Source organism: Silurus meridionalis, chromosome 23, assembly GCF_014805685.1.
Source record: "Silurus meridionalis isolate SWU-2019-XX chromosome 23, ASM1480568v1, whole genome shotgun sequence".
NCBI lineage: Eukaryota > Metazoa > Chordata > Actinopteri > Siluriformes > Siluridae > Silurus > Silurus meridionalis.
The window spans coordinates 15,867,849-15,890,590 of NC_060906.1; the positions used below are offsets into that span (position 1 = coordinate 15,867,849).

Consider the following 22,742-nt stretch of genomic DNA (forward strand, 5'->3'; position numbering starts at 1 on the left):
TCAGATACAAAAACCAAAGTAATAAATATCCACATTAATAAAAAAAAAAGATTTGATTTTTCAGCATTCAGATTTATTAAAATACATTATGTACACAAATCTTTTCATCATTCAGAAAGCTTTCATCCACATAGTGGAGAATGACAGGATTTTTACTGATTACTAGATTACTATATATTTACATATAATAAAAAATAAACTTTGCACTGAAAACATGGCCCACATCTGTGTTACTAAATGCTACATTTGTGCATCAATAAGCATAACATGCATTGCAAAACCAAACAGGTTTTCATATAAGAAAATAAAAAATGTAAAAGAGCCAGACCACTGACTTCAAGCCAGCTGTGGCATTTAATATTTAAGAAAAAAATAAAAAACTGAAATGGTATTAGCTTCAGTGTAATAAGAGCATCCGGGCAGGGGGAAATAAGTGAAACACTATACACAGGGCTTCCCTTCTTGGATGACCTGGAGAAGACCTTTGCATTTTCAAAATTTGGTTAAATTAGTAACCTGTGTTTTTAAAAAAGGGCCAAATTTTTCATAATTTGCTATTGACTTAGAAATTGTAAAACAAAATCAAGGACTTCACTGTATTGTACCTTCACAGGGTGTGGTACCATCAAGGGTGCACCATGCTTTTAATCTGTATTGTTTTAGCCACAATGATGCAATTTAATCTTAAATTATGAGCATTTGGTCCATAAATTAGTAATCAACCAAAGCACAAAATTATACACACTATATCCCTGTTTCCAGATGAAAAAAAAAATATTAAAGGTATACAATTGAGACTTTTGATTAAGGGCATCAGTCCATCACCCAAAAAGTTACCAAGGTGTATTCAAAATTTGTTTTGTACAACAAAATCTGCAGTATGTCATGCAGTGTTTGTAGAGTTAATGTTAAGAAAGGGATTTTTTGTGTGTGTGTTTAGTACTATTTAATCCAAGTCTATGGAAGTACAGCGGCACTGTTTGACGCGCCGCACGCGTTTTCGTCGGATTCTCGGCACCTGACTCGGGCAAATCAGCGTGTAAGTGACGACCGTGAACGTTTTTGGTTTGCAGAAAGAGCAGGACTGGAAAGCGCTTTCCTCTTGGTAGACGTGACGAGGAATGTAAAAGGAGTTGCACTGGCCGTAGCAGAAGCTGTTGATGATAGTACGGCTGATGCAGCCCTCTTCCTGGAGCGTCTGCTTCAGCGGCTGCGTCTTGCACCAGTCCCGCTTCAGGTAGTGGCGCTCGGTCACATGCAGAGCCTCCTGGCTGGAGTCCAGCACCTCCACAGGCTGCGCCGTCTGCTCCCAGGAGTTCGGGCTGAGTTTAGTGTGATGAGGAACGGCGCCTTGAAATCCACTGCTCCAGCATTCTGCAGGACTGCCGAGTAGCCACAGGCCCAGGATCACAACGAACGATACCTCTTTTACCATCTATTCGGGTTAATATAGAAAAGTAGAATTGTTTACAACGCGCATGCGCAGACCGAAAACACGCTGTAGTTTACCAGGTATGATGAATAGCTATGAATGTATACAATCCTCAATTCTAATAAATATTTTAGGGTTTTTTTTTTTTGTGCAGATCTGTTTAAAAATCCTGTAATCTGGTAATGCATAAATATTTCTGGAAAAACAGTATGTATTTTCTATCAAAATCATATATACCTAGCATTTTAATAATACTCTTTTCAACACGATTTTTACTACTACAGCTATTAATACTACTACAAATAATTATTATTATTATCATTATAATACTTTAGAAAGCTGAAATAATCCCTCTTTCGCATCTCTTCAGTCATCAGGCTCTAGTAAACTATATACTCTATTTTACCAAAAATAGCAAAAATAAATATATATATATATATATATATATATATATATATATATATATATATATATATATATATATAGTTTTCCATTAGACTCTAAAAATGATTCATTTACCTTGTGAAATGAAGGTTGTTGCTTTTTTTTTTTTTTTCGTAAGGTGCCGTTGGGATAAATATATGTATATTAGATGTATTATATGTATCCTTTAAATACAAAAGTATATTGAAGTATCCGCAGCTCTGATCATCCGCAACAGAATGCGCGCAGTTTTAAGTGAAAGTGGGCAGGATGTAGAGAGACAGGCCACGCCCCCATTTCAGCCTGGGGTCGAAAAATTCTCAATTCCAATCTTTAGTTCATGTTTTGTAGTGATATTTTATATCAGCACCAACACAAATCATCCAAAAAGTTCTGCCTTTCTGTAGTCGTCAGATCATGATTGACATTTCCAAACCTTATACCTTATTCAGCCTATTATTGATATGATAATAATTATATCCTTTCCTTTAATAACATTTTATTAATGTTTCCAGGAGACTTAAATATTACAAAATGCTTGTTTATAGATTTATAAACGTTGCACTGTTGGTTCTGTTATAGCGACATAGACACTGTGTATCATGATAGGTATTGTGCTAAATATACTGCATGCCATCGAATACTAAAATGGCTAAACACAGTTATACTGCATTGTACTAATATACAAAAAAAAAAGTATATGTACTTAAAAAAGAGATCACAACAGCTAGAAACAAATCCCACAGTTCAAAGATCTTGGGATTAAAAGAAATATGACGAATATAATCTAGTAAAGAGTTTAGTTCTTCAGTAACAAGTACCGGATGTTCCATATTAAAAAAAGAACATTACAGCATTTTAGAAGACCCTTTTACAAAGACACATCAAACATGTTTGCACGTGAACATGTATTTATTTATGCTTCTCAAAACAAAAAAAACTATGTGAGGCAAAATACATTTGAAATGATCACTATCTTCAGTTTCAACAGTTTCATCTTATGATTCAAGTTTACTGGTTTTAATTTTTTACATGCACTGATAGATACAACAACTCTATTATACAACTGACATTATAATATTACATTCAGGCTTGTCTTGTAGTGGTTTCCATTTCTTCCTCCTCAGGGAAATGTGGCACAGATTTCTTAGCCACCACATTGTCCAGTCTCTGTCCCATCAGATATGGGTTGGTGCTCTAAAACAGAGGGGCATCTGTCAGCCTTTTTTCTTAACATGATAGCAGCACAAACTGTCTTGTGGCCAGGAGTGTTATGGTTAAAAAATGTCATAGTGGGTTTATCTAGTATGGATTTTTTTATTGTTTCATGTTATGACTGTATTCATAAACCATTTAATAAAATTAAAGAGAGAATCCTTCGGGCAGTGTTTGTCTCAGCACATTCTTTTATGTATAACCAAGAAAATCCCACAAACATGACTTCTATAAAATCCCTTATATTAGTATTTTTGTCATAATAATTAGTTGAGTGGTTGTGAGGAAAGCTATGCATTTTTTGGGAAGTTGAACTCAGGCACGTAAGAGTTGGAGTTAGGAAAAGATGGGGGTTGAAAAGATAAACAGGTAGATCTGTCTGATCACACAAAGCGATTAAACTGTAAAACAGTTTTATATATAGTTTTATATATAAGTTTTACAAATAGATTTTAACAAACCCTTTTTCTTCTTTTTGGTCCTCCTTTCAGTTTTTCATATAACAGCTTTTTATTCTGTAAGCACAATAAAAAAGAGAATTTCAGTGAATGTTAGAAAAAATATGTTTTGGTACAGTCCTGCATTTTTCTCAAGTAGAATAAAAATAGTTGGGCTTAATCTTCACACTGAAAGGGTCATTATTATTTTTCTTTTTAACACAATCAGAAAAGTTTAACTGACTTAAGTCAATATTCTCAACTTTCCAACATTCACAATGTTCCAGCTAGAGATTTTTGCTGCGTTGTTCCAAGACCAGATGTTAACCAGATGCTAATACAGTCTTTCTGTCCAAGGTACCCACACTGCAACTCACCCATTTGGCCAGTGAGCGGTAGTCATGCTCTGGGTCAAAGAGGTGCTGGTGTTTCTGAAACTCTCGGCTGAACTCAGCTGTGTCTGGTGAATTCTCCAAGCACCCATCAGCAGCTAACAAAAAGAAAACATATCAGAAAAACTAAATAGAAAACTAAAGCATTATATGAATGTACAACTTTAATACTCTTGTACTCTTTGTATTTATTCTAATAAATACAATTTATTCTCATTTATTTATTAGTATGACAAAGCAAAAGAGTGATAACAGTAAAGGAATTAAACTGATTATTACTTGGAGATGTCTTATGTGGTAAGTGAATAATAAACAAATTTCAAGAATAATATTTAATTGAGATTTGGCGGTAGGTTCTATACTCATCTGTACCCATTTTTCCCAGAGGGCATGGGTTAGGGGGATCAGGATATCCATGGTCCTGACTGAAGTCTTTTGGGACATTGTCTCCGGTCAGTTCTGCAACAATGTTAGGGATGTTTCCATATGGGCCCAGATGCTGAAGTCCTTCATGAGCACCACCTAGAGGACAAATGTAGAAGAAGAGTTAACCACAAAAATTAGTCCTTCCCAAATATTCGGTCAATAAGGTACATTACATAACAGTTAATAAGTTCATTAATTTCGTTGAACAAGCAGCATTCTAACTGTGCTGACTCTCAATAGTTGTAAGCCTGCAGCCTTGTACATACAGCTGTGCTGATATTCAATGCACACTTGCTCATACAATATTGCTAAATTATTTTGAGATATAGTAGTGAAGCATCCCTGCTCAAAAGGCTCTATTGGAAAAATAACATTAACTACTCACAGTAGTTTGCGCTTCCTACAAAATACTTTGTTTTCAATTATTTCATACTGATTTTTTACAGCTGAAAAGCTCTTAAAGTTCTGAATTTATGCACCGAGCTGTGACCATATAACTGGTTGATTAAATGCCATGAATGAACCAGTGTATATATATATATATATATATATATATATATATATATATATATATATATATATATATATATATATATATAAAACTCTGGACTTGCACAGCAAAGTGCACTTTATATTTATTTATTTTATACCACACCATTCTGCACACGGACACTTTATGGACACTCTATACCGCACACGGACACTTACGGACCCTTACACCACACCATACTGCACTCGGACACTTTATGGACAACCCACCACTAAAATTGTCTATTGTTTACACTTTGGTACACATTGTTTACTGTTTCACTGTCTACTGCCATAAGGATTTTCTTTGTATAAACATTTTTCTTTTTGTTTACATACATATCTTTATATATCCTTTATACCTTATATATTATTTTATTTTATATAGTTTTTATACTTTATTTATCTGCTTTTTTTTTTTTCCTTTCTCCCCACCCTATTCCCCTCTTGCCGGACTGTCGTTTAAAGCATTTCACTGCATGTCGTACCCTGTATGTATGTGTATGTGATGAATAAAATTTGATTTGATTTGATTTGATATTAGTTTTATTGATTTCTTATTAAGACTTAAACAAAACAACAACAGAGCCGATCAGTCAACACACACAGCTGCATTTAAGCATATTAATAACAATATAACAGCAATGTATTGTTAATATGAGAAAGGGACTATGGAAAGGCAAAGGGTGAAAAAGAACATAAGTTAGGGCTAGGGTCATGCTTGTTCAAGTAAATCCCAGAAAGGGGCCCATATCTGCCAGAATAAATCGGATTTGTTCTACAAGTCACATGTAAGTTTTTCCAAAGGGAGATAATTAGCCACTTGTTCTAAACACATCTTTAAAGTTGGTACAAGAGGCATCTTTATGATTTATTGCTATTATATAATGTGTGCTATTATATAATCCAGCACTTGGATTAGTCTTAAATTATTAAATGAGCTCAAAATATTAGTATTATCAGGCCAATAAACAGGTTGGTGATTTTTATTAGATTTTTCTATTAATTATTAGTATTTGTCTATCAATAATATTATAGTGTTCATTGTGAGAGGTGGGAGCACGCGTTTGTTTACCATGGATATGTGAGTGTGTGTGTGTGTGTGTGTGTGTGTGTGTGTGTGTGTGTGTGTGTGTGTGTGTGTGTGTTTACCCTGGATGTGTATGTGTGTGTGTGTGTGTGTGTGTGTGTGAGTGTTTACCCTGGATGTGTGTGTGTGTGTGTGTGTGTTTACCCTGATGTATGTGTGTGTGTGTGTGTGTGTGTGTGTGTGTATGTTTACCCTGGATGTGTGTGTGTGTGTGTGTGTGTGTGTGTGTGTGTGTGTGTGTTTACCCTGGATGTGTGTGTGTGTGTGTGTGTGTGTGTGTGTGTGTGTGTGTGTGTGTGTGTGTGTGTTACCCTGGATGTGTGTGTGTGTGTGTGTGTGTGTGTGTGTGTGTATGTGTGTGTGTGTGTGTGTGTGTGTGTGTGTGTGTTACCCTGGATGTGTGTGTGTGTGTGTGTGTGTGTGTGTGTGTGTGTGTGTGTGTGTGTGTGTTTACCCTGGATGTGTGTGTGTGTGTGTGTGTGTGTGTGTGTGTGTGTGTGTGTGTGTGTGTGTGTGTGTGTTTACCCTGGATGTGTGTGTGTGTGTGTGTGTGTGTGTGTGTGTGTTTACCCTGGATGTGTGTGTGTGTGTGTGTGTGTGTGTGTGTGTGTGTGTGTGTGTGTGTGTACCCTGGATGTGTGTGTGTGTGTGTGTGTGTGTGTGTGTGTGTGTGTGTGTGTGTGTGTGTGTGTTTACCCTGGATGTGTGTGTGTGTGTGTGTGTGTGTGTGTGCGTGCGTTTACCCTGGATGCTCAGAGGCCCTGCGACATTAGCGGCCTGGTGCGCTGTAAACTCCTCGCGCGGGCGCGCGATGCCCAGCTGCTCCATCACCCCGTGCAGGAGCCGCTCGATGTCCGCGTCGGCGCGCGCGCTCCGTCCGCACACCAGCGTCGCCATGCTCAAAACCAGCGCCCACACCGCCGAACCCATCATACACACACTGTCCCACAGAGCACAACACACACACACCGCGCGGAGAAAAGCACAATCTCAATCAATACCTGCTCGTTTACAACATCTCCAAACGAGCTCTGTACAATTCTGGCCTGATTTGTTTTCACCAACACAAAAGTACAATACAAATGACTATTGTCTGATCCCTCAGATTGTATTAATTGTTATATTTCTGAAACGTGTTTGACATGTTGGACTGAAGCAGACATGAGAATGTACACTGCAGTGTTTTCATCCCCCATCCAGCGCCACCTTTAGCAAACAGAACAGGAGACGAGTACAGCTAATCGCAGGGTTTCGCATTCCTCTAACGCTCAAAATAGCCATTAGGATTTATCTTCATTAAAATAAATCTATATGAAAGTACAAAACAACAGCTTACCGTGTAATGTGTATCAGAGAAATGCTATGAGGATGAGGAGATGCTCTTCCTAGTCTCTTCCTGAATACTGCGCTGTTGCTAAGCGACTAAGCTTATCTCCCTTGTCTGCAATGCAAACGGACACGAGGCCTGCAGATTCCCCGTTTTTATTCAGCTTTATGCTTAAAAAAATCCTAATAATTACACAAAACGTTCCTAAACGTTTCTGTATTTATAGTGCATCATATGTGCTATTATAAAAAAATATATTATAGCAAAACACAGTGTATATATACACACAGAGACTAAGGGCCACTTAGCATAGTCAGTCCTGAAGGTCTTTAGAATATCCAGATGAGTAAGTTAAAGTGAGTTTGTGGTGGTACTTATTCATTACTAAAAAAACAATCTTAATGGAAGCATTCATTTCTAAAATATTTTTAACCACCGTCCTATCAACAAAAGACAATGAGAAACTTGAATACTGTTACAGGTCATTAACTTTATTACAATAGAACATGTATATACAGTACAAATGCAGACACAGGGTGGAAGGACTGATAAGTTTGGCATTTAGAAGCATTTCCTGTGGACAATGGAGGGACCAGCCTCATCATATTCCTGCTTGCTGATCCACATCTGCTGGAAGGTGGACAGGGATGCCAGGATGGAGCCACCGATCCAGACAGAGTATTTACGCTCAGGGGGAGCAATGATCTGGAAACAGGAAGAAACATTTTTAGCACGTGCACACAACAGGTTTAGAATTCTGTCCTGCCTTCATTTGGTCACTTAATCATTTACCTTGATCTTCATGGTGCTGGGGGCCAGAGCAGTGATCTCCTTCTGCATGCGGTCAGCAATACCAGGGTACATGGTGGTACCACCAGACAGGACGTTGTTGGCGTAAAGGTCCTTGCGGATATCAATATCGCACTTCATGATGCTGTTGTAGGCAGTTTCATGAATACCAGCAGACTCCATACCTGTCAGGTAAAGTCACAATAGTAAAGCTTGTACTTACAAATGTTTGTATTGGGCTAAGTAAGCATGTCAACAGTAAGGGCAGAGCAGGAAAACAGTGGACCACTCTACAAGAAATACACACCAATGAAGGAAGGCTGGAAGAGGGTCTCAGGGCAACGGAAACGTTCATTGCCGATGGTAATGACCTGGCCGTCGGGCAACTCGTAGGATTTCTCCAGGGAGGAGGAGGATGCAGCGGTGGCCATCTCATTCTCAAAGTCCAGAGCAACATAGCAGAGCTTCTCCTTGATGTCACGCACAATCTCACGCTCAGCTATGGAGGACATGTTTTTAGTAAGAAACGACATGAGTGCAAATTATGAAGGCAGTGCTAATGAATAGTAAATTAGTATATTAAAAAAAACCTATTCTAGATAGGATAATAAATAAGATATTTAACTAATCATCCCTTATAAATATTCGTATGTCTTAAACTTAGTTTGAGGAGATTCATTAAAATGTGGTCGAATTTTGTATACCCACCAGTAGTCACGAAGGAGTAGCCACGCTCAGTCAGGATCTTCATCAGGTAGTCAGTCAGATCACGACCAGCCAGATCCAGACGCATGATGGCATGGGGGAGAGCATAACCCTCATAGATGGGAACGTTGTGGGTTACACCATCACCAGAGTCCAGCACAATACCTGTAAAGCAGGTAAAAAGAGTATACATCTCAAATAAATATGCAAACATATAATAATATATGAATAAATAATAAGGGCTTTATTTATTATAGGGCTTTATTTATTTATAGTATTTCTAGAAATACTGACCAGTAGTACGGCCAGAGGCATAAAGGGACAGCACAGCTTGGATGGCCACATACATTGCTGGGACGTTGAAGGTCTCAAACATAATCTGTAACAAATGGGATGTTTGTGATTTTCAGAAAAATTAAGCATGTATATAAACACTGATGGTGGTACATATTGTACTAATAATGTACTCTGTACTATCTACTGACCTGGGTCATCTTCTCCCTGTTGGCCTTGGGGTTGAGGGGGGCCTCTGTGAGCAGTGTGGGGTGTTCCTCAGGTGCCACACGCAGCTCATTGTAGAAGGTGTGATGCCAGATCTAAGACAAAAATGAAAAAAAAGGTTGCCATTCATTTAGCTAAGAGTGACAGAATACATAAATGACATTTCTTTTCTTAATGTGTTCTTAATTACTAACTAAATACCAAATAAATGCTAATACTAATGCCAATACCGAAAAAAAAAAAAAAGGACTATTGTGTAATGAATGTTTTTATTTGTTATTATAATTAGCCCATGTTTGTGTCTTGAGGTCTTTGAGTAATTGCCAATCACCTTCTCCATATCGTCCCAGTTGGTGATGATACCGTGCTCAATGGGGTACTTCAGAGTCAGGATACCTCTCTTGCTCTGGGCCTCATCTCCAACATAGCTATCCTTCTGACCCATACCCACCATCACACCCTGTGGAAGAAGTAATGCATCAGAAATCACTGAGTCTTTTTCTTTTCAATACAGACAAGCATAAGTCAGTGTTTCTTTACATACTCTTAATTGTATGTTGTTGCTGCATTGTTCATTTGACTTACCTGATGACGGGGTCTTCCAACGATGGAAGGGAAGACAGCACGGGGTGCATCATCACCAGCAAACCCAGCCTTGACCAAACCAGAGCCATTGTCGCACACAAGGGCGGTGGTCTCATCATCGTCACACATGATTAGTTTTTGTCTGGGATGATCTAAATGTAAATAGATAAAGTATGTATAAACAACTTCCTTTGCGTAAAGCCAATTTCTTTAGTATACACAAGACAGCAAATAAGAATAAAGTTTATCAAATAATACACAAAATATATTTTTTTACAAAATTTTAAAGGAAAAAACAGTAAAATACTTCTGGCAGCATTGTCCCCTCAAACATAAAAATTTCTGAATACTGTTAATAATAAAAGCAGAATACTGCTTTAGGCATCAGTTTGTGTAATCACTTATAGACTGATCCACAGAGCCATCTTATCTGAAGCTATAATCATGAACAAAGGAACATGTCAGCTGAAGAATGACAGCAGGCCCTGGCTCAGCTGTCCACACATAGTAACTCTGAGCAGAATGTGTTCTTAGATCAACCACTGATATTTTCTTTCGCTTCATTAGCCAACAATTTGAATTCTTTGTGTTTTGATAGACCTTTAGATAGATCAAAAACTGATGGAACCAACAAAACTATTTTATCATTCAGGCTTCTTACAGATTTCCAAATAACTTCAATAAAAAATGCAATCAAACTGCTTTCTGTCTTGACTTCCTATATAAGATGAGTTTCCCCCAGAAAATCATTAACCGTCTTCATGAGAAAAGACTGAAATAAGAATTAGCAAAGTTACCAAATATTAAAATTCAGAGTTGATCTATCTTTGCCATGCAGACCTCTAAGTTTTACATCCTAACCCTGTACATCTCTCTCTTTCCTGTTGGAGTCCATGAAAATAAAACACAAGGCACTTACCAAGCTGTACTAGAAGACTGGAGTTTCCACTGGGACAGGGGGTGAGTGTGAGGATGCTCCTTAAATATAGCAGAGGCCAGGGGCTGGGGTGGGCTCAAGTATTTCCACAAGCCTAAATAAGAGCTGCTGAAAAATGGCACACTAGTAAAGGAATGTAGTACCTGATCTTTGGCGGTGAGAATCTACTAAAATGGAATTGTGATTTCTAGGATTCCTTCCAGTGGCAGAAATTGTGCCTTTATTTGCTTGCAAAAAGTGATAAGACTGTAGTACCCAGTCTACATTGTTCACATAGCATTCATTCCTATATGTTATAACAGTGTTATTGGTGTTTTAATGATGGGTACTCTGAACATAATTACATATTTTGATGTTGCATTCACAAAAGCTGTGTATGAATTTATTCAGTATTTTTGTAATGTATAACAATCATGACTCATTTGTAGCCATACTTTAAAGTCTCATTTTGCATATTTTTGCATCAGTGCGATATGTTATAATGCAATCTCATGGCTCGTATACTGCTCAAATCTTACATAAATAAACAAGCATAATATTGCAGTCACTGGTTTAATTCACATCTTTTGACTATTTATATAGAACATTTAACAATATACAGTGTCACAAAGCAGCTCTACAAAAATACAATTATAACAATTTCGTTAAATTTTGTCCATTCATGAACTTATGAATGGGTAGTTGGAGCAGATCTGATGTAATGGTACATTTCTCAGGACTAGTTAAGAAACCAGCCAGGGGGACAAATGCATAACGCTATGCAATGCTGCCTTTAGCATGTGTGTGATGGGGCCCAAAACATGCCAGACAGCTGAGGTGGTGTTTAGGTGCCTGAATGGAAGGGGGGGGGGTGGATGAAGATCTCTGTCCCTCCTCCACAACTGTTTTCTAGACAGCGTGGAGCTGCAGCATTCTGATTGGCTCTGGCGTGTCCTTTTAGGGTCATGGTGTGTAACAGGTGTCCTCGGGTACACATTAACGAAGCTCTTGACCACTGACAGCTCCTTATTCGTCAGCACTCTCTTCTTGTCAAACCCTATGTGGAAAAGATACAGGCTTTTCTGCGCTATTTAGAGTATGAGATTTTACAGATTGCATACCACAAATTCCATCTGATATTTTTGAAAACAATATTACATTTCTTTATTATATCTTCAGAATGTTTAGGCTTTTAGGAATTTAGGCTTCACTTCTTAACTTGATAAACACAGTGTGGATTAAACATCATATATCTCAGTAGTCACAAATGGTCAAATTTGCCAAAAATAAAAAAAGTCAGCTATTATCTAGGCATTAGATGTTCTCAAAGGTATTCCCGGTATATGAGGTTCACAAAACGCTGCTGCTAATGATGCTATTATTAAATGCCAGATATAATACTTTATCATTGATTATTCTCATCAGCTCACTTGTGTGATGTGCCTGTATGCTATGCTATTTTAATGGACCAGAGTTATTAAATAGACTTGTGTTCCATTGAGCTGTGCCATAGTTGGATTACGTGTGAGCATTTCTATGTAACACAAAGTCTCATCCTCTGGTTTAGAGGCACTATACTTAGAACATTTTCACACTAGATTCATAAATAGATAGTAAGCACAATCCTCGAGGATTCCCTTGAAGTCAGAGTGATAATGGCATCTTGGAATAGCTCTGATCAGGCTCTGTGTTGCTGATGATATTCAGATTGATACCAGAGGCAGTGGGGACATTTCTAACATGGCTGCTGTATAAATCTGTTAGACTGAAATTTCTACCATAGTTGTAAAGTTAGGTACAAAAGCTAATGTTGGTATTATATGTGCATATAGATTTATTCACATGACCTTTCAAACATTTTGCAACATGAATAAAGTAAGATATTGGGTGGGATTGTTTACCAGATTGTGAGCTATAAATATCTTGAATAGTCTGTTGTTCTGAAGTGGACTAAGTGGGCCACAGCATGCGTGCATTTGGGTGAACTGAGGCCCTTAAAAGGGAATGAATGGGGTGCTAGATCGTTTAAAACAGCTGCACTTCCTGCCCTACCAGACCCGCAGCAGTTGTTGGTGACAAAAGGATTTTAAAAATGTATGGCGTTAAAAACAATAGTTTGTTAACCTGTTGGCCACTTTGTCTTACAGAAGGGTAACATTCATTGCAACGTCTTACATAAGTATTCACCTCTCTTGAACCTTTTCACATTTTGTTGTGTAATACAACGAAAATCCAACAAATTTAATTGGGACTTATGATTCTAGCACATACTGGGAATACAAATTGATGTTAAGGGCCCAATATTTGGTATAGAACAAGCTCTATCAAACAACAAACCAATAAGCTCCCAAAGCTTAGGAAAGGGTTGGGATTTAGCAGTAAATATACCTATACTATGTACCATTAATTCCATAATTAAAATGGAATGGAAAATGGATATATATATATATATATGGATATATATATATATATATATATATATATATATACACATACATACACACACACACACACACACACACATTACATATGCATGCATATCTATTTAACAAAGATGTCATGTAAAATCTGTGGGCCTCTGAGGTAATATTTTGGTTACTTTTAATAACATGTGGCACATGTGGCACAGTACATTTATTTAATCCTGTTACCGATTTAGTTCCTCCTTTGCTGTTAGAATAACCTCCACTTTTCTAAGAAGGATTTCCACTTGATTTTGGAGAATGGCTGTAGGGATTTGTGTCATTCAGCCACAACAGCATTTTGTAAGGTCAGGCACTGGGATGGAAGGGATGGGATGAACTCTCTATTTGTATTCTTCCCAAAGATGTTTAGATCAAAAGTCTGTGGAGATCATTTTCTCGAACCTTATCAAATTATGCCTTAATGGAGCTTGCTTTGTGCACAGACAGCAGTGTCATGCTAGAAGAGGTTTGGGCCTCTAAGTGCCAAGGAAGGGAAATTGCAATGCTTCAGCACACAGAGACATCATATATAATTGTGAGATCCACAAGTGTGATGGTCAGATGCCCACAAACTTTTGGTCAAACATATATGGCAAAAGTATATAGAGTACATTATTGGTTTTTTAACAATTATATTGTAATGCATAAAAGAGCATACAAATGGATAAATTTTTTTTTACATAAAGTAATTGATAATGTATATTTTAGTTTCCGTCTGGAAAACACAGTTGTCAAACTCCACTCTGTTACCAGTAGAAATTGTGGTAGGATTTGTAGAAATCTAAGATTATATAATTCTATTATAAATATTTTTTTATTAAAGTTCAGTTTAAAGTATTATTACATAAAGTTTTGTTGTTTACTGCCTAGTACCTGACATACACCAATATTCAATACAGTTTACTATTTCACTACAGCAAAGACCCAAAACATTTATATACATTACCTGTTTTGAATCATCACCAGTGACACACGGCCTCAACAGGAACTATTCAGCATGTTGTTTCAGCTGAAGCAGCTGTCATCAAAAGCATAAACTGCAAGAATGACACAATGCTGACAGGCATGCTAATCAGAAACATTTATATGAATATTGTTTACTATAGTGCAGTCAGTAACTGCACACACAGAGCCGGACACATTGGCACCAGAACACAGACCCCTGACTGATTTGTAGCCATTGGCATTGTGCTGCCTGGTTGAACAAAGTAGTGTTGTAACTTTTATCCATACATCATCTTTCAACCTACTGCAGCCAATCAGTAAAAAAGACTGTGGCATCAGTATAGTATATTACTGTGCACAAAGATCATCTAAACAACATACTATAAAGATTTTAAAAATAGTTAATCTGGTGTAATTATTGAATGTACGTTTAATTCATTCATGCACTAATTGGTTTAGTGAGTCAATAGAATTGCTGCTTTTAAATTTTGTAGGATTTTGTGTAATTTGTCCAGGAGAAATTCATTTGCTCATGCAGTGTGTATTTATGACACTGAAATGGTGCAGGGAGGCTTTTCTGCTTCAGCTCATGCCATGAGTGCCCCAGATAACAACAGCTATTAATACATGGAGGGCATTGGAAATTTCCATGTAATTTATTGTTCTTTTTTACAGATCACTTTACTAGTTGCAAAAAAATAAATAAATAAATAAAAAAGAAAATATCCATGTTCTCCTTTACATTTGAAAGCTAGTGTGTGCGCTAGATTTCTAAAGGAGCCAAAGTTTTTGTCAAGTAGGCCCATTTACCCTTTGGCAAAATTCTTGCCTTATGTAACACTTGAGTTAGCAAGAAGGATACGCTGAAGTGAACTGTTACTCTAAATATTTCACACTTGGGAAGCGGTCTAGTTTTTTTTCTGTGTGGGCAGATACATTTTTATATATCACACTATACTTACAGAATGGCCCTGGATTTCAAACATTTGATGTATAGTCTGGGCATGGATGTTCATTAAAAGTTCCTCCCAATTTACAAAAGTGCTTTGAGTCTCAATTAATTAATAAACCTACACTGGTACGCTATATTACAAACATGAGATAAATCAGCTTACAACTCTGTTGAGTTTTTTTACCATAGCAAACTGTGTTTGCAAAAGTGTTTCAGGAAGAGGTAAGTCTTCAACCGTCACTTGAAGATAGCCAGGGACACCCCTGTTCAGACATCTAGAGAAAGTTCATTCCACCACCTCGGTGCCAGAACAGAGAAGAGCCTTGATGTATACTTACCTTTTACCCTGAGAGAAGGTGGTACCAGTTGAGCAGTGATGGAGGCTCTCACGACAGCGTGTTGTTTTATGTTGTTTTATGTAGCACCTGTGTTCTGGAGGAACGTTGTGTCATTTCACTGTGTACTGCATCAGCTATATATGGTTGAAATGACAATAAAAGCTTCTTGACTCTTGACAGTGTGTGGTGTGATGAGATCTCTAAAGTATGAGGGTGCTGGTCCATTTTTGGCCTTGTAGGCAACCATCTGTGTTTAAAATCTGATACGTGCAGCTACTGGAAGCCAGTGGAGGGAGCGCAGCAGTGGGGTGGTGTGGAAGAACATATTGGATCATTTGCAGTGGACAAATAGAACTGAGCAGAAAGTTGCAGTAGTCCAGTCTCAAAATGACAAGATACTGAACAAGCACCTGGGCACTCTGTGTGGACAGAAATAGTCGAATCCTTTGGATGTTGTAGAGACGAAATCGACAAGAACAAGCCACATTAGCAACATGTGAGGAGAAGGACAGTTGATTGTCCATATTTACCCCAAGGTTGCAAGCAGAATTACTCAAGTTATTCTGAGATCCTGACCTGGAGATGACCAGCAGTTCGATATCCTGGGGTAGCATTTTAGTTGATGAGCACTAAAACATGAAGATACGTCCACCAAGCATGCCAAGATCTGAGCAGAAGCTGTGGTATTTGAGGAAGAAAAAGAAAAGATGGGTTAAATGTCATCAGCATAGCAGTGGTAAGAAAACCATTTGTGGATATGACTTCACCATTCCCAGGCTGCTCCACGGATACCCAGGCCCCTGAGGGTAGACAAGAGAGTCTTGTGGTTGACTGCATCAAATGCCGCTGAAAGGTCAAGGAGGATGAGTAGAGATAATAGTGTCGATTTAAAGCCAGACTGATTTGGATCATGGAGGTTGTTCTGTGATAGTTGTTTAAAAACAGTGTGTTCCAGAGATTTAGAGAGAAGTGATACTGGTATGTAGTTGTTGATGTCTGATCCAGAGCAGGTTTCTGAAATGGTGGGAATAACCCTCGCTTGCTTAAAGGTAGTTGGCACATGACCAGGTGATGCTCATGGAGATGAACAGCAGGAGGTCTTGTGAGATAGTCTGAAGAGTAATTGAAGGAATTGGATTCAGAGGGCAAGTGGTGGGATTGCAAGATTGAATGACTTGCAGTATCCCTTCTACTGCTATGGTTTAGAAGCTTGACAACGAAGGAGTAGGGCATTACTGGCTGTGTAGTGTAGTAATTGTTGGAGAGGAAGTGAAGTTCTGGCAGAATTTCTCAATTTTCAATGGAGCAAGAGGGTTGAGTAGTGAAGAGATGATGTGGAGCTTATGGGGATCTTGTGCAGGGACATTGTAGAAGGCGGTCTTAGCAGAAGTCTGCGTCAAGTTGCAATTTTTTTCCACTTCCTCTCTGCTGATCAGAGTTCTCGCTGATTGATGCACAAAACTTGACAGCCAGAGGGTGGGGCAAGAAGTCTTAGGTTTAGTGTTCAGAGGAGGTCCGTGGATGAGGAGTGAGAGGAGAGGAAAGTGTCAGAGAGGATAAAAAGTAAGGGTCAGGAGGAGATGAAAGTACAGAAAGCTAGAAGAGGGACAGATGGAGTGGACGTTAGGACGGATAAGAGATGTTAGAAATAGTTTTTTGGTAGGATAGGAAGAGTGAGTGTAGGGGATATTCAAGTCTCAGCTAATGCCAGAAATTCGAAGGCATAGAGGGAAGTTAATGCTGTGATAAAGTCACCTTTCCTTACAGCAGACTGGCAATTCCAGAGCCCACCTACCACCACTCTTAAAGATTGAGACAACAGAGGAAGGTAGATGAGGTTACTGGCAATGTGACCTATTCTGTGGATGAGAGTATCAGTGTCTATAAAAGGTGACTTGGGTATTTTTTAAAAGTTGGGTTTAAGACATGATCTGCCAATTTGAGATCACTATGAATTTCTAAGAATATATTTAATACAATCAGTAATAGTACTGATAAATAAGCAGGGGTACTATAATACCATCAATATAAATGAGCATGCCCTGCCCACAATTCACACCTCAAGTGAGACTGAAACTACCCATGATTAAATTGCCTGAGCACTAATCAGCTCAGACCAACACTATAGGACACTACTTAATAGCATTGTCTTCTGTAAAAGTCAAGTAGATATAAAATCAGAATAGATTAAAGATTGAGCGAAAGCATTACACACAACTATAGACATGACCTAAACACAATTTAGTGACTTTTACTTTAAGTGTTTACTTATAATCAAGTAATAAATTACCTTATTTGAGAAAACACTGGTTTATGGAAGTTGTGGTCCGATGTCATGACTGCATTAAACAAGCCTTGGGGTCACAACTAACAGAACTGTCATCTAGCACCTAAACCTGATCAGCTCAAATAATCCTATTTATACCATCTACAACACTACCCACAAAATGAAACAGGTTGCATTTGGAATTATAGGAAAAGAGTTTTATTCAAAATACAAAATAATTCACTGCATTGCAAGGATTTAAATAAAGGAAAAAAGTAAAGAAAACTACCATTTTCCAAAACATTTGATATTTATTTACACTAAACACCAGAGAAAAGCAGTTAGGTAAGGGAAAAGGACTGGGTTTTAGGGAAATGCAAAGCAGTTTTGTACATCAGAGCAAACCCTTCCCAAATGCTCAAGCTCTGTAAACCACATACATAAAGTTAAAAATAAATTCTTAAATGCATTTAGGTACAACATAAAACCAGCCATAAACATTTTTGCACAAATTTACATTCTTGCTGAGTGATCATGTTGGGAGCGAAAAACGGAGGCACTCAAGGGAGCATTGCCTCTTCAAGTGTTAATGTTTAGAAAATGTCCATTTACTCAGTTTAAAAGTCTGCGTCAAGCCGGAAGGTGTTGTCTGTGGGCCCAGACATAACTCCCATACGCTGGTACTCTCCCACTCGCTTCTCAAAGAAGTTTGTCTTTCCCTCCAAGGAAATGTTCTCCATGAAGTCAAAAGGGTTCTCTACTTTATAAATCTAAAGAAGAAAAAAGTGGAGGGAGGGAGGGGCAAGTAAGAAAGGTTTAAAAATAATAAAAAAAGAAAAAAAAAAAAGTTGGCATCCATTCAGATTCTTACCTTGCTGAAGCCCAGCTCCAACATCAGCCTGTCAGCCACAAATTCAATATACTGTTTCATTAGGTCACAGTTCATGCCAATCAGTTTAACTGGCAGAGCCTGGGTAAGGAACTCCTGTGAACATTTGAAAGCACAGCAAAAAATGTCAGCACATTTGAAACACAGGGTTTTAAAATAAATAAAATAAATGTACATGTGTACATAAATACCTGCTCAATCTGAACTGCATTTTGGATAATTTTCTTGACTGTTGCTTCTGAAGGCTTGTTCACCAAGTGCTTGAACATTAAACAGGCAAAGTCACAGTGAAGACCCTGAAACCCAAAAACATTTGATCAGTAAAATCTACAACAGATCATTCAAATTTGTTACAATTTGCATTACAGTGAAGTCCAGCTACCTCATCTCTGCTGATGAGTTCATTGGAGAAGGTAAGACCTGGCATGAGACCCCTCTTCTTCAGCCAGAAAATAGCAGCAAACGAACCAGAGAAAAAGATTCCTTCTACAGCAGCAAAAGCCACCACCCGCTCACCTGTGGACAACAAAAGTTTTTTTTTTTTTTTTACCACCATGGACCTGAAACACATTTTTAAAAGACATTTGTTCCAATACTTGTATAAAAATGGCTGCACTGCCATTTTTCTAGCCCTTATACTTAAATGTATTACTTTGAGGCATCCAGTACAAACTTAATTGCACTTTAAATTTCTGTAGATGTGGAATTATGCTTGCGTGGCATCATCCACCCTGACACAAAGTTTAGCAATATCACCCACCCTTAGTGAAAAGCTAACTTTACTAAAGTCTACATTTTCCAAAATTTGCTATTCTACATACCATACTGTGCATCTTTGTTGCCAATCCAGTTGATAGCCCAGTCAGCCTTCTTCTTCACACAAGGAAGAGTCTCGATAGCATTGAAGAGATACTCCCTGCAAACAAAAAGTTATTAGCCAATGTCTTTTCTTCTTATACACATCATTAATTTACACAGTGAGGGCTCAGGAATTGCGACAGTTTCATGCTGATGCCATTCAGTCAGTCGACCACATGCCTACTGAGCTGAATTTAGACACCAGCACTCAGCTCCCATTATCAGCTGAGGTCTGTACCCCTGCGCGTCTCATCACCGCCCTCCAAGCACATTGCAGTCGTGCAAGTTACCTCTCTTTTGGATCCTTGATGTATGTGTCGATGAGCAGGCTGTACATCTCCGAGTGAATGTTCTCCATGGCAATTTGAAAACCATAAAAACAGCGTGCCTCCGTCACTTGGACCTCCTGAGTGAAGCGCTCCACCTAGTGTTGAAAACACAAAATGCAATTAGACTTTTCAAAATGCAAAAATATTTTATGGAGATATATGTAGCCACAAAATGGCCTCTGAACTTACAAGATTTTCATTGACAATGCCATCACTAGCAGCAAAGAATGCCAACACATGAGAAATAAAATATCGTTCATCGTCTTTTAGGGACTCCCAGTGCTGGAGATCTTTGGAGAGGTCAACCTACAGGGTGAAAAATAGGATGAGAGTAAGGCCACCTCAGCATTAAAGACTACTCAGGGCCTAATTATATTTTATTTTAGCACAATAACATACCTCTTCAGCCGTCCAAAAAGAGGCCTCAGCCTTCTTGTACATCTGCCAGATGTCATGGTACTGAATGGGGAACATGACAAAGCGATTTGGATTTTCTTTCAGCAGAGGCTCTTCCTCTACACTGCGATTGCTGGCTTTAGGCTTCTGCTTGAATAAAGAGGAAAAGGACTTTAGAAACTTAACCAGAGGACTGTTGGGGTAGAAAATACAATGACACTTGTGTTTCACATTTTTTTTCAAAAATGAATTTATGATATAATGAGAGAGAGAGAGAGAGAGAGAGAGAGAGAGAGAGAGAGAGAGATCTATATCTACATTCCCTTGAAGTTATTATGGTGCTCTCAGGTATTCTCAGTCAAGTGAGCATCTAATTAGTGAAACTTGTGATACTTTGTGGATTAAAAATAAAACAAATGTACATTCCTGATTTAAACCCTTCATTCAAGAAGCATAGACAATGACAAGAAAGTGCACCACGTACATCCAACATACAGACTGAATGACATGAGGGTTTATCAGTTCGTGTTAGTGTAAAATAAATTAAATGCATTTTAATTGTGTAAATAATAACCCAGAGAGGTTTATATATATGGTAAGTGGTGGTGGGGGGCTTTACTTCCGACTTGTCGTCGTGTACATGAACACAATAGGCTAGTTAGCTAGCGCTCATACCGCCAAAATATCAGCGCGAACTAAGCTGTAGGCCCGATTTACAACACACTTCTGTTCATATTAACATAAATCATGGAAATGGTGCACCACAGGATAAAACCTTCAGGAATAACATGTAGCGTGCTGAGCATTTTACTACATGTCGTAATCTGGATCAATGTGTATGTGAGAAACAAAATGAGCTCTAAACCCCACCGGGCGTTAACCAGGTATAAGTTTGTTGTGAAACCAGGTTATATTTACTCACCTCGGGGTCCTCGAAGATTTTACGCGCCGCTTTGGAGGCCAAAACTCGGGTCGAGCTCAAACTTGGCGGCTGCATGAACACGAAGAATCCGTTATTACACAAAATATTTGGCAACCCAAAATATATTTCGTCAGGGGAACTGCTATTTTATTTTATTATATTATATGACTATAATATTAAAATATTTCACTCACCGTGTTCTCTTTGTCTCCCATAGACAGGTTTCCCATCTTAGTGGAAACGTTTTCATTCTTGCTTTTCAGAGGTGAACGCGTGTACGACATGGTTACGGTTTAAAGCAAATAAAAACGAGGAAAGACGAATTAAAACCAAACGGAAACAGGGAAAGCGGTTAAAATAAATTTTAAAAAAGCGAGAGAAAGAAGAGACGAGAAGGTGAAAGCTGGAGGGAAAAAGAGTAACTGAATGTGCGCGAGCTGCTCCTTTTTATTTCGTTCTTGGCGCTCGATCCGTTCCAGCCAATCAGATCGAGGCTCGTGCCGGCTCTTTAATTCCTTCACAGTCGACAGCCAATCAGGCGCTTCAGCGTCATCAGCAAACCGCGGGATATTTCAAAAGCTTTTTTTGGAGGGGGGAGATGCCTGTGTTCTGTACAAATATGCGGCTTTTTGTTTACGATTCTAAAAAAAGGCGCGATTTTGCGATTGAATTTAATATAACGCGTTTATGTTTCACGTTTTTAGCACAAATAATGATTTGTATTTTTATGTACGAGTGCAAACGCCACGAATAAACGCGCCAAACAAGTCCATATAATGCATTAACACTAGACTGAACAAATGACAGCCTTATGTGAGTAACAAATCGATATAAAATACAAATCTGCAGCGATTATGAAGCATGCAAAACAGAACTATTGAAAAAAATACAAGATTAATGTCGATTTCCGGTTTGGAACAAAACATTCACCCTACAGATTTCCCGCCAGATTCAGGACTGGTTATTAAAATATATACTTCATAAACCCACACTGGATTTTCAGCAACATTTCTAGCCACATTCCCGACTGACTGCAATTGTTCATATCTCGTCATGTTGTTTACTAAAAGTGCTTCATTCATAAAGATTTTGGCGCGGATGTAATGAACACAACAATCAGCTCATAAAAACCCCAACCATGTTCACTATTCAGGAAGAAAAAAAACTTGTCTTGTGTGTTATTTGAACAATAAAACGCCAAAAACATTTGTTTTTATACTTCTATAAGCTGAATATCACGCCATTGCTATTCGCGCTTAAATAAACAACCAGGCCCTGGAGACAGATAATAGAGTGAGTGTTTATAAAGAAATGAACGCAATGAAAGTGAGTACTTTTTGAAGATATCCACAGACAAATGTTTAAAACAACTTGTTTCAGCATTAATGGCTAAACACAACGCATTGCATTGCAGTATTTAAGTTTTAACCTTAAGGGTATTTTCCTGCACCAACAAACATAGGCGGATCCAACGAGTTCTTCTTCTGGTGTTTTATGGCGGTTTGGCGAACCAACGGAAAGATGCATTACCGCCACCTACTGATCTGGAGTGTGGAGTGAACATAGATTTGGAAGAATGAAATACAAAACAAAAAAATAAAACCTAAATTCTATCA

At 38.1% G+C, this 22,742-nt stretch overlaps 4 protein-coding genes and 1 non-coding gene across 6 annotated transcripts; all 5 read right to left on the minus strand.

The window, feature by feature from the left end:
- Nucleotides 1–39: 39 nt before the first annotated feature.
- grem1a (gremlin 1a, DAN family BMP antagonist) lies at nucleotides 40–2,098 on the minus strand. The gene is made up of 2 exons (XM_046836571.1): nucleotides 1,952–2,098; nucleotides 40–1,435 (listed from the first exon to the last, which is right to left on the minus strand). The coding sequence occupies exon 2, from the start codon at nucleotides 1,433–1,435 to the stop codon at nucleotides 947–949; it is 489 nt and encodes a 162-aa protein (XP_046692527.1). The 5' UTR covers nucleotides 1,952–2,098; the 3' UTR covers nucleotides 40–946.
- Nucleotides 2,099–2,748: 650 nt separating this feature from the next.
- On the minus strand, nucleotides 2,749–7,436 carry LOC124377194 (neuroendocrine protein 7B2). Its single transcript, XM_046836570.1, has 6 exons — nucleotides 7,280–7,436; nucleotides 6,687–6,883; nucleotides 4,272–4,421; nucleotides 3,885–3,997; nucleotides 3,532–3,585; nucleotides 2,749–3,052 (listed from the first exon to the last, which is right to left on the minus strand). Exons 2-6 carry the CDS (start codon nucleotides 6,874–6,876, stop codon nucleotides 2,942–2,944), a joined length of 618 nt encoding a protein of 205 aa, XP_046692526.1. The 5' UTR covers nucleotides 6,877–6,883; nucleotides 7,280–7,436; the 3' UTR covers nucleotides 2,749–2,941.
- Nucleotides 7,437–7,740: 304 nt separating this feature from the next.
- actc1a (actin alpha cardiac muscle 1a) lies at nucleotides 7,741–10,862 on the minus strand. The gene is made up of 9 exons (XM_046836569.1): nucleotides 10,770–10,862; nucleotides 9,851–10,002; nucleotides 9,597–9,725; nucleotides 9,250–9,360; nucleotides 9,059–9,143; nucleotides 8,768–8,929; nucleotides 8,367–8,558; nucleotides 8,063–8,244; nucleotides 7,741–7,975 (listed from the first exon to the last, which is right to left on the minus strand). Exons 2-9 carry the CDS (start codon nucleotides 9,977–9,979, stop codon nucleotides 7,832–7,834), a joined length of 1,134 nt encoding a protein of 377 aa, XP_046692525.1. The 5' UTR covers nucleotides 9,980–10,002; nucleotides 10,770–10,862; the 3' UTR covers nucleotides 7,741–7,831.
- A 7,161-nt stretch (nucleotides 10,863–18,023) lies between these two features.
- LOC124377392 (ribonucleoside-diphosphate reductase subunit M2) lies at nucleotides 18,024–22,125 on the minus strand. 2 transcript variants are annotated; one of them, XM_046836849.1, is made up of 10 exons: nucleotides 21,321–22,125; nucleotides 21,127–21,195; nucleotides 20,208–20,354; nucleotides 19,998–20,114; nucleotides 19,770–19,903; nucleotides 19,443–19,537; nucleotides 19,004–19,137; nucleotides 18,813–18,917; nucleotides 18,604–18,717; nucleotides 18,024–18,502 (listed from the first exon to the last, which is right to left on the minus strand). In XM_046836849.1, exons 1-10 carry the CDS (start codon nucleotides 21,408–21,410, stop codon nucleotides 18,350–18,352), a joined length of 1,158 nt encoding a protein of 385 aa, XP_046692805.1. In that variant the 5' UTR covers nucleotides 21,411–22,125; the 3' UTR covers nucleotides 18,024–18,349. The 2 variants fall into 2 exon arrangements, with proteins under 2 accessions (XP_046692805.1, XP_046692806.1); XM_046836850.1 differs by having other exon boundaries at nucleotides 20,208–20,351; nucleotides 21,321–21,961.
- LOC124377487 lies at nucleotides 19,602–19,741 on the minus strand. The gene has a single exon (XR_006924105.1). It is a non-coding gene; the product is annotated as a small nucleolar RNA SNORD94 (small nucleolar RNA).
- Nucleotides 22,126–22,742: the final 617 nt, after the last annotated feature.

What these genes read in the sequence shown, in the direction of transcription:
- grem1a (XM_046836571.1), bottom strand. Translation starts at nt 1,435, where the DNA reads ATGGTAAAAGAGGTATCGTTCGTTGTGATCCTGGGCCTGTGGCTACTC.
- LOC124377194 (XM_046836570.1), bottom strand. Translation starts at nt 6,876, where the DNA reads ATGATGGGTTCGGCGGTGTGGGCGCTGGTTTTGAGCATGGCGACGCTG. An exon ending in AGGGCCTCTGAGCATCCAGG is followed by an intron (nt 4,422 to 6,686) that starts GTAAACGCACGC and finishes TTTGTCCTCTAG; the next exon opens with GTGGTGCTCATGAAGGACTT. An exon ending in ACCGCTCACTGGCCAAATGG is followed by an intron (nt 3,586 to 3,884) that starts GTGAGTTGCAGT and finishes TTGTGCTTACAG; the next exon opens with AATAAAAAGCTGTTATATGA.
- actc1a (XM_046836569.1), bottom strand. Translation starts at nt 9,979, where the DNA reads ATGTGTGACGATGATGAGACCACCGCCCTTGTGTGCGACAATGGCTCT. An exon ending in TGCCTCTGGCCGTACTACTG is followed by an intron (nt 8,930 to 9,058) that starts GTCAGTATTTCT and finishes CCTGCTTTACAG; the next exon opens with GTATTGTGCTGGACTCTGGT. An exon ending in CCAGCACCATGAAGATCAAG is followed by an intron (nt 7,976 to 8,062) that starts GTAAATGATTAA and finishes TCCTGTTTCCAG; the next exon opens with ATCATTGCTCCCCCTGAGCG.
- LOC124377392 (XM_046836849.1), bottom strand. Translation starts at nt 21,410, where the DNA reads ATGTCGTACACGCGTTCACCTCTGAAAAGCAAGAATGAAAACGTTTCC. An exon ending in ATGCAGTTCAGATTGAGCAG is followed by an intron (nt 18,718 to 18,812) that starts GTATTTATGTAC and finishes AAATGTTCACAG; the next exon opens with GAGTTCCTTACCCAGGCTCT. An exon ending in TGGAGCTGGGCTTCAGCAAG is followed by an intron (nt 18,503 to 18,603) that starts GTAAGAATCTGA and finishes TTTCTTCTTTAG; the next exon opens with ATTTATAAAGTAGAGAACCC.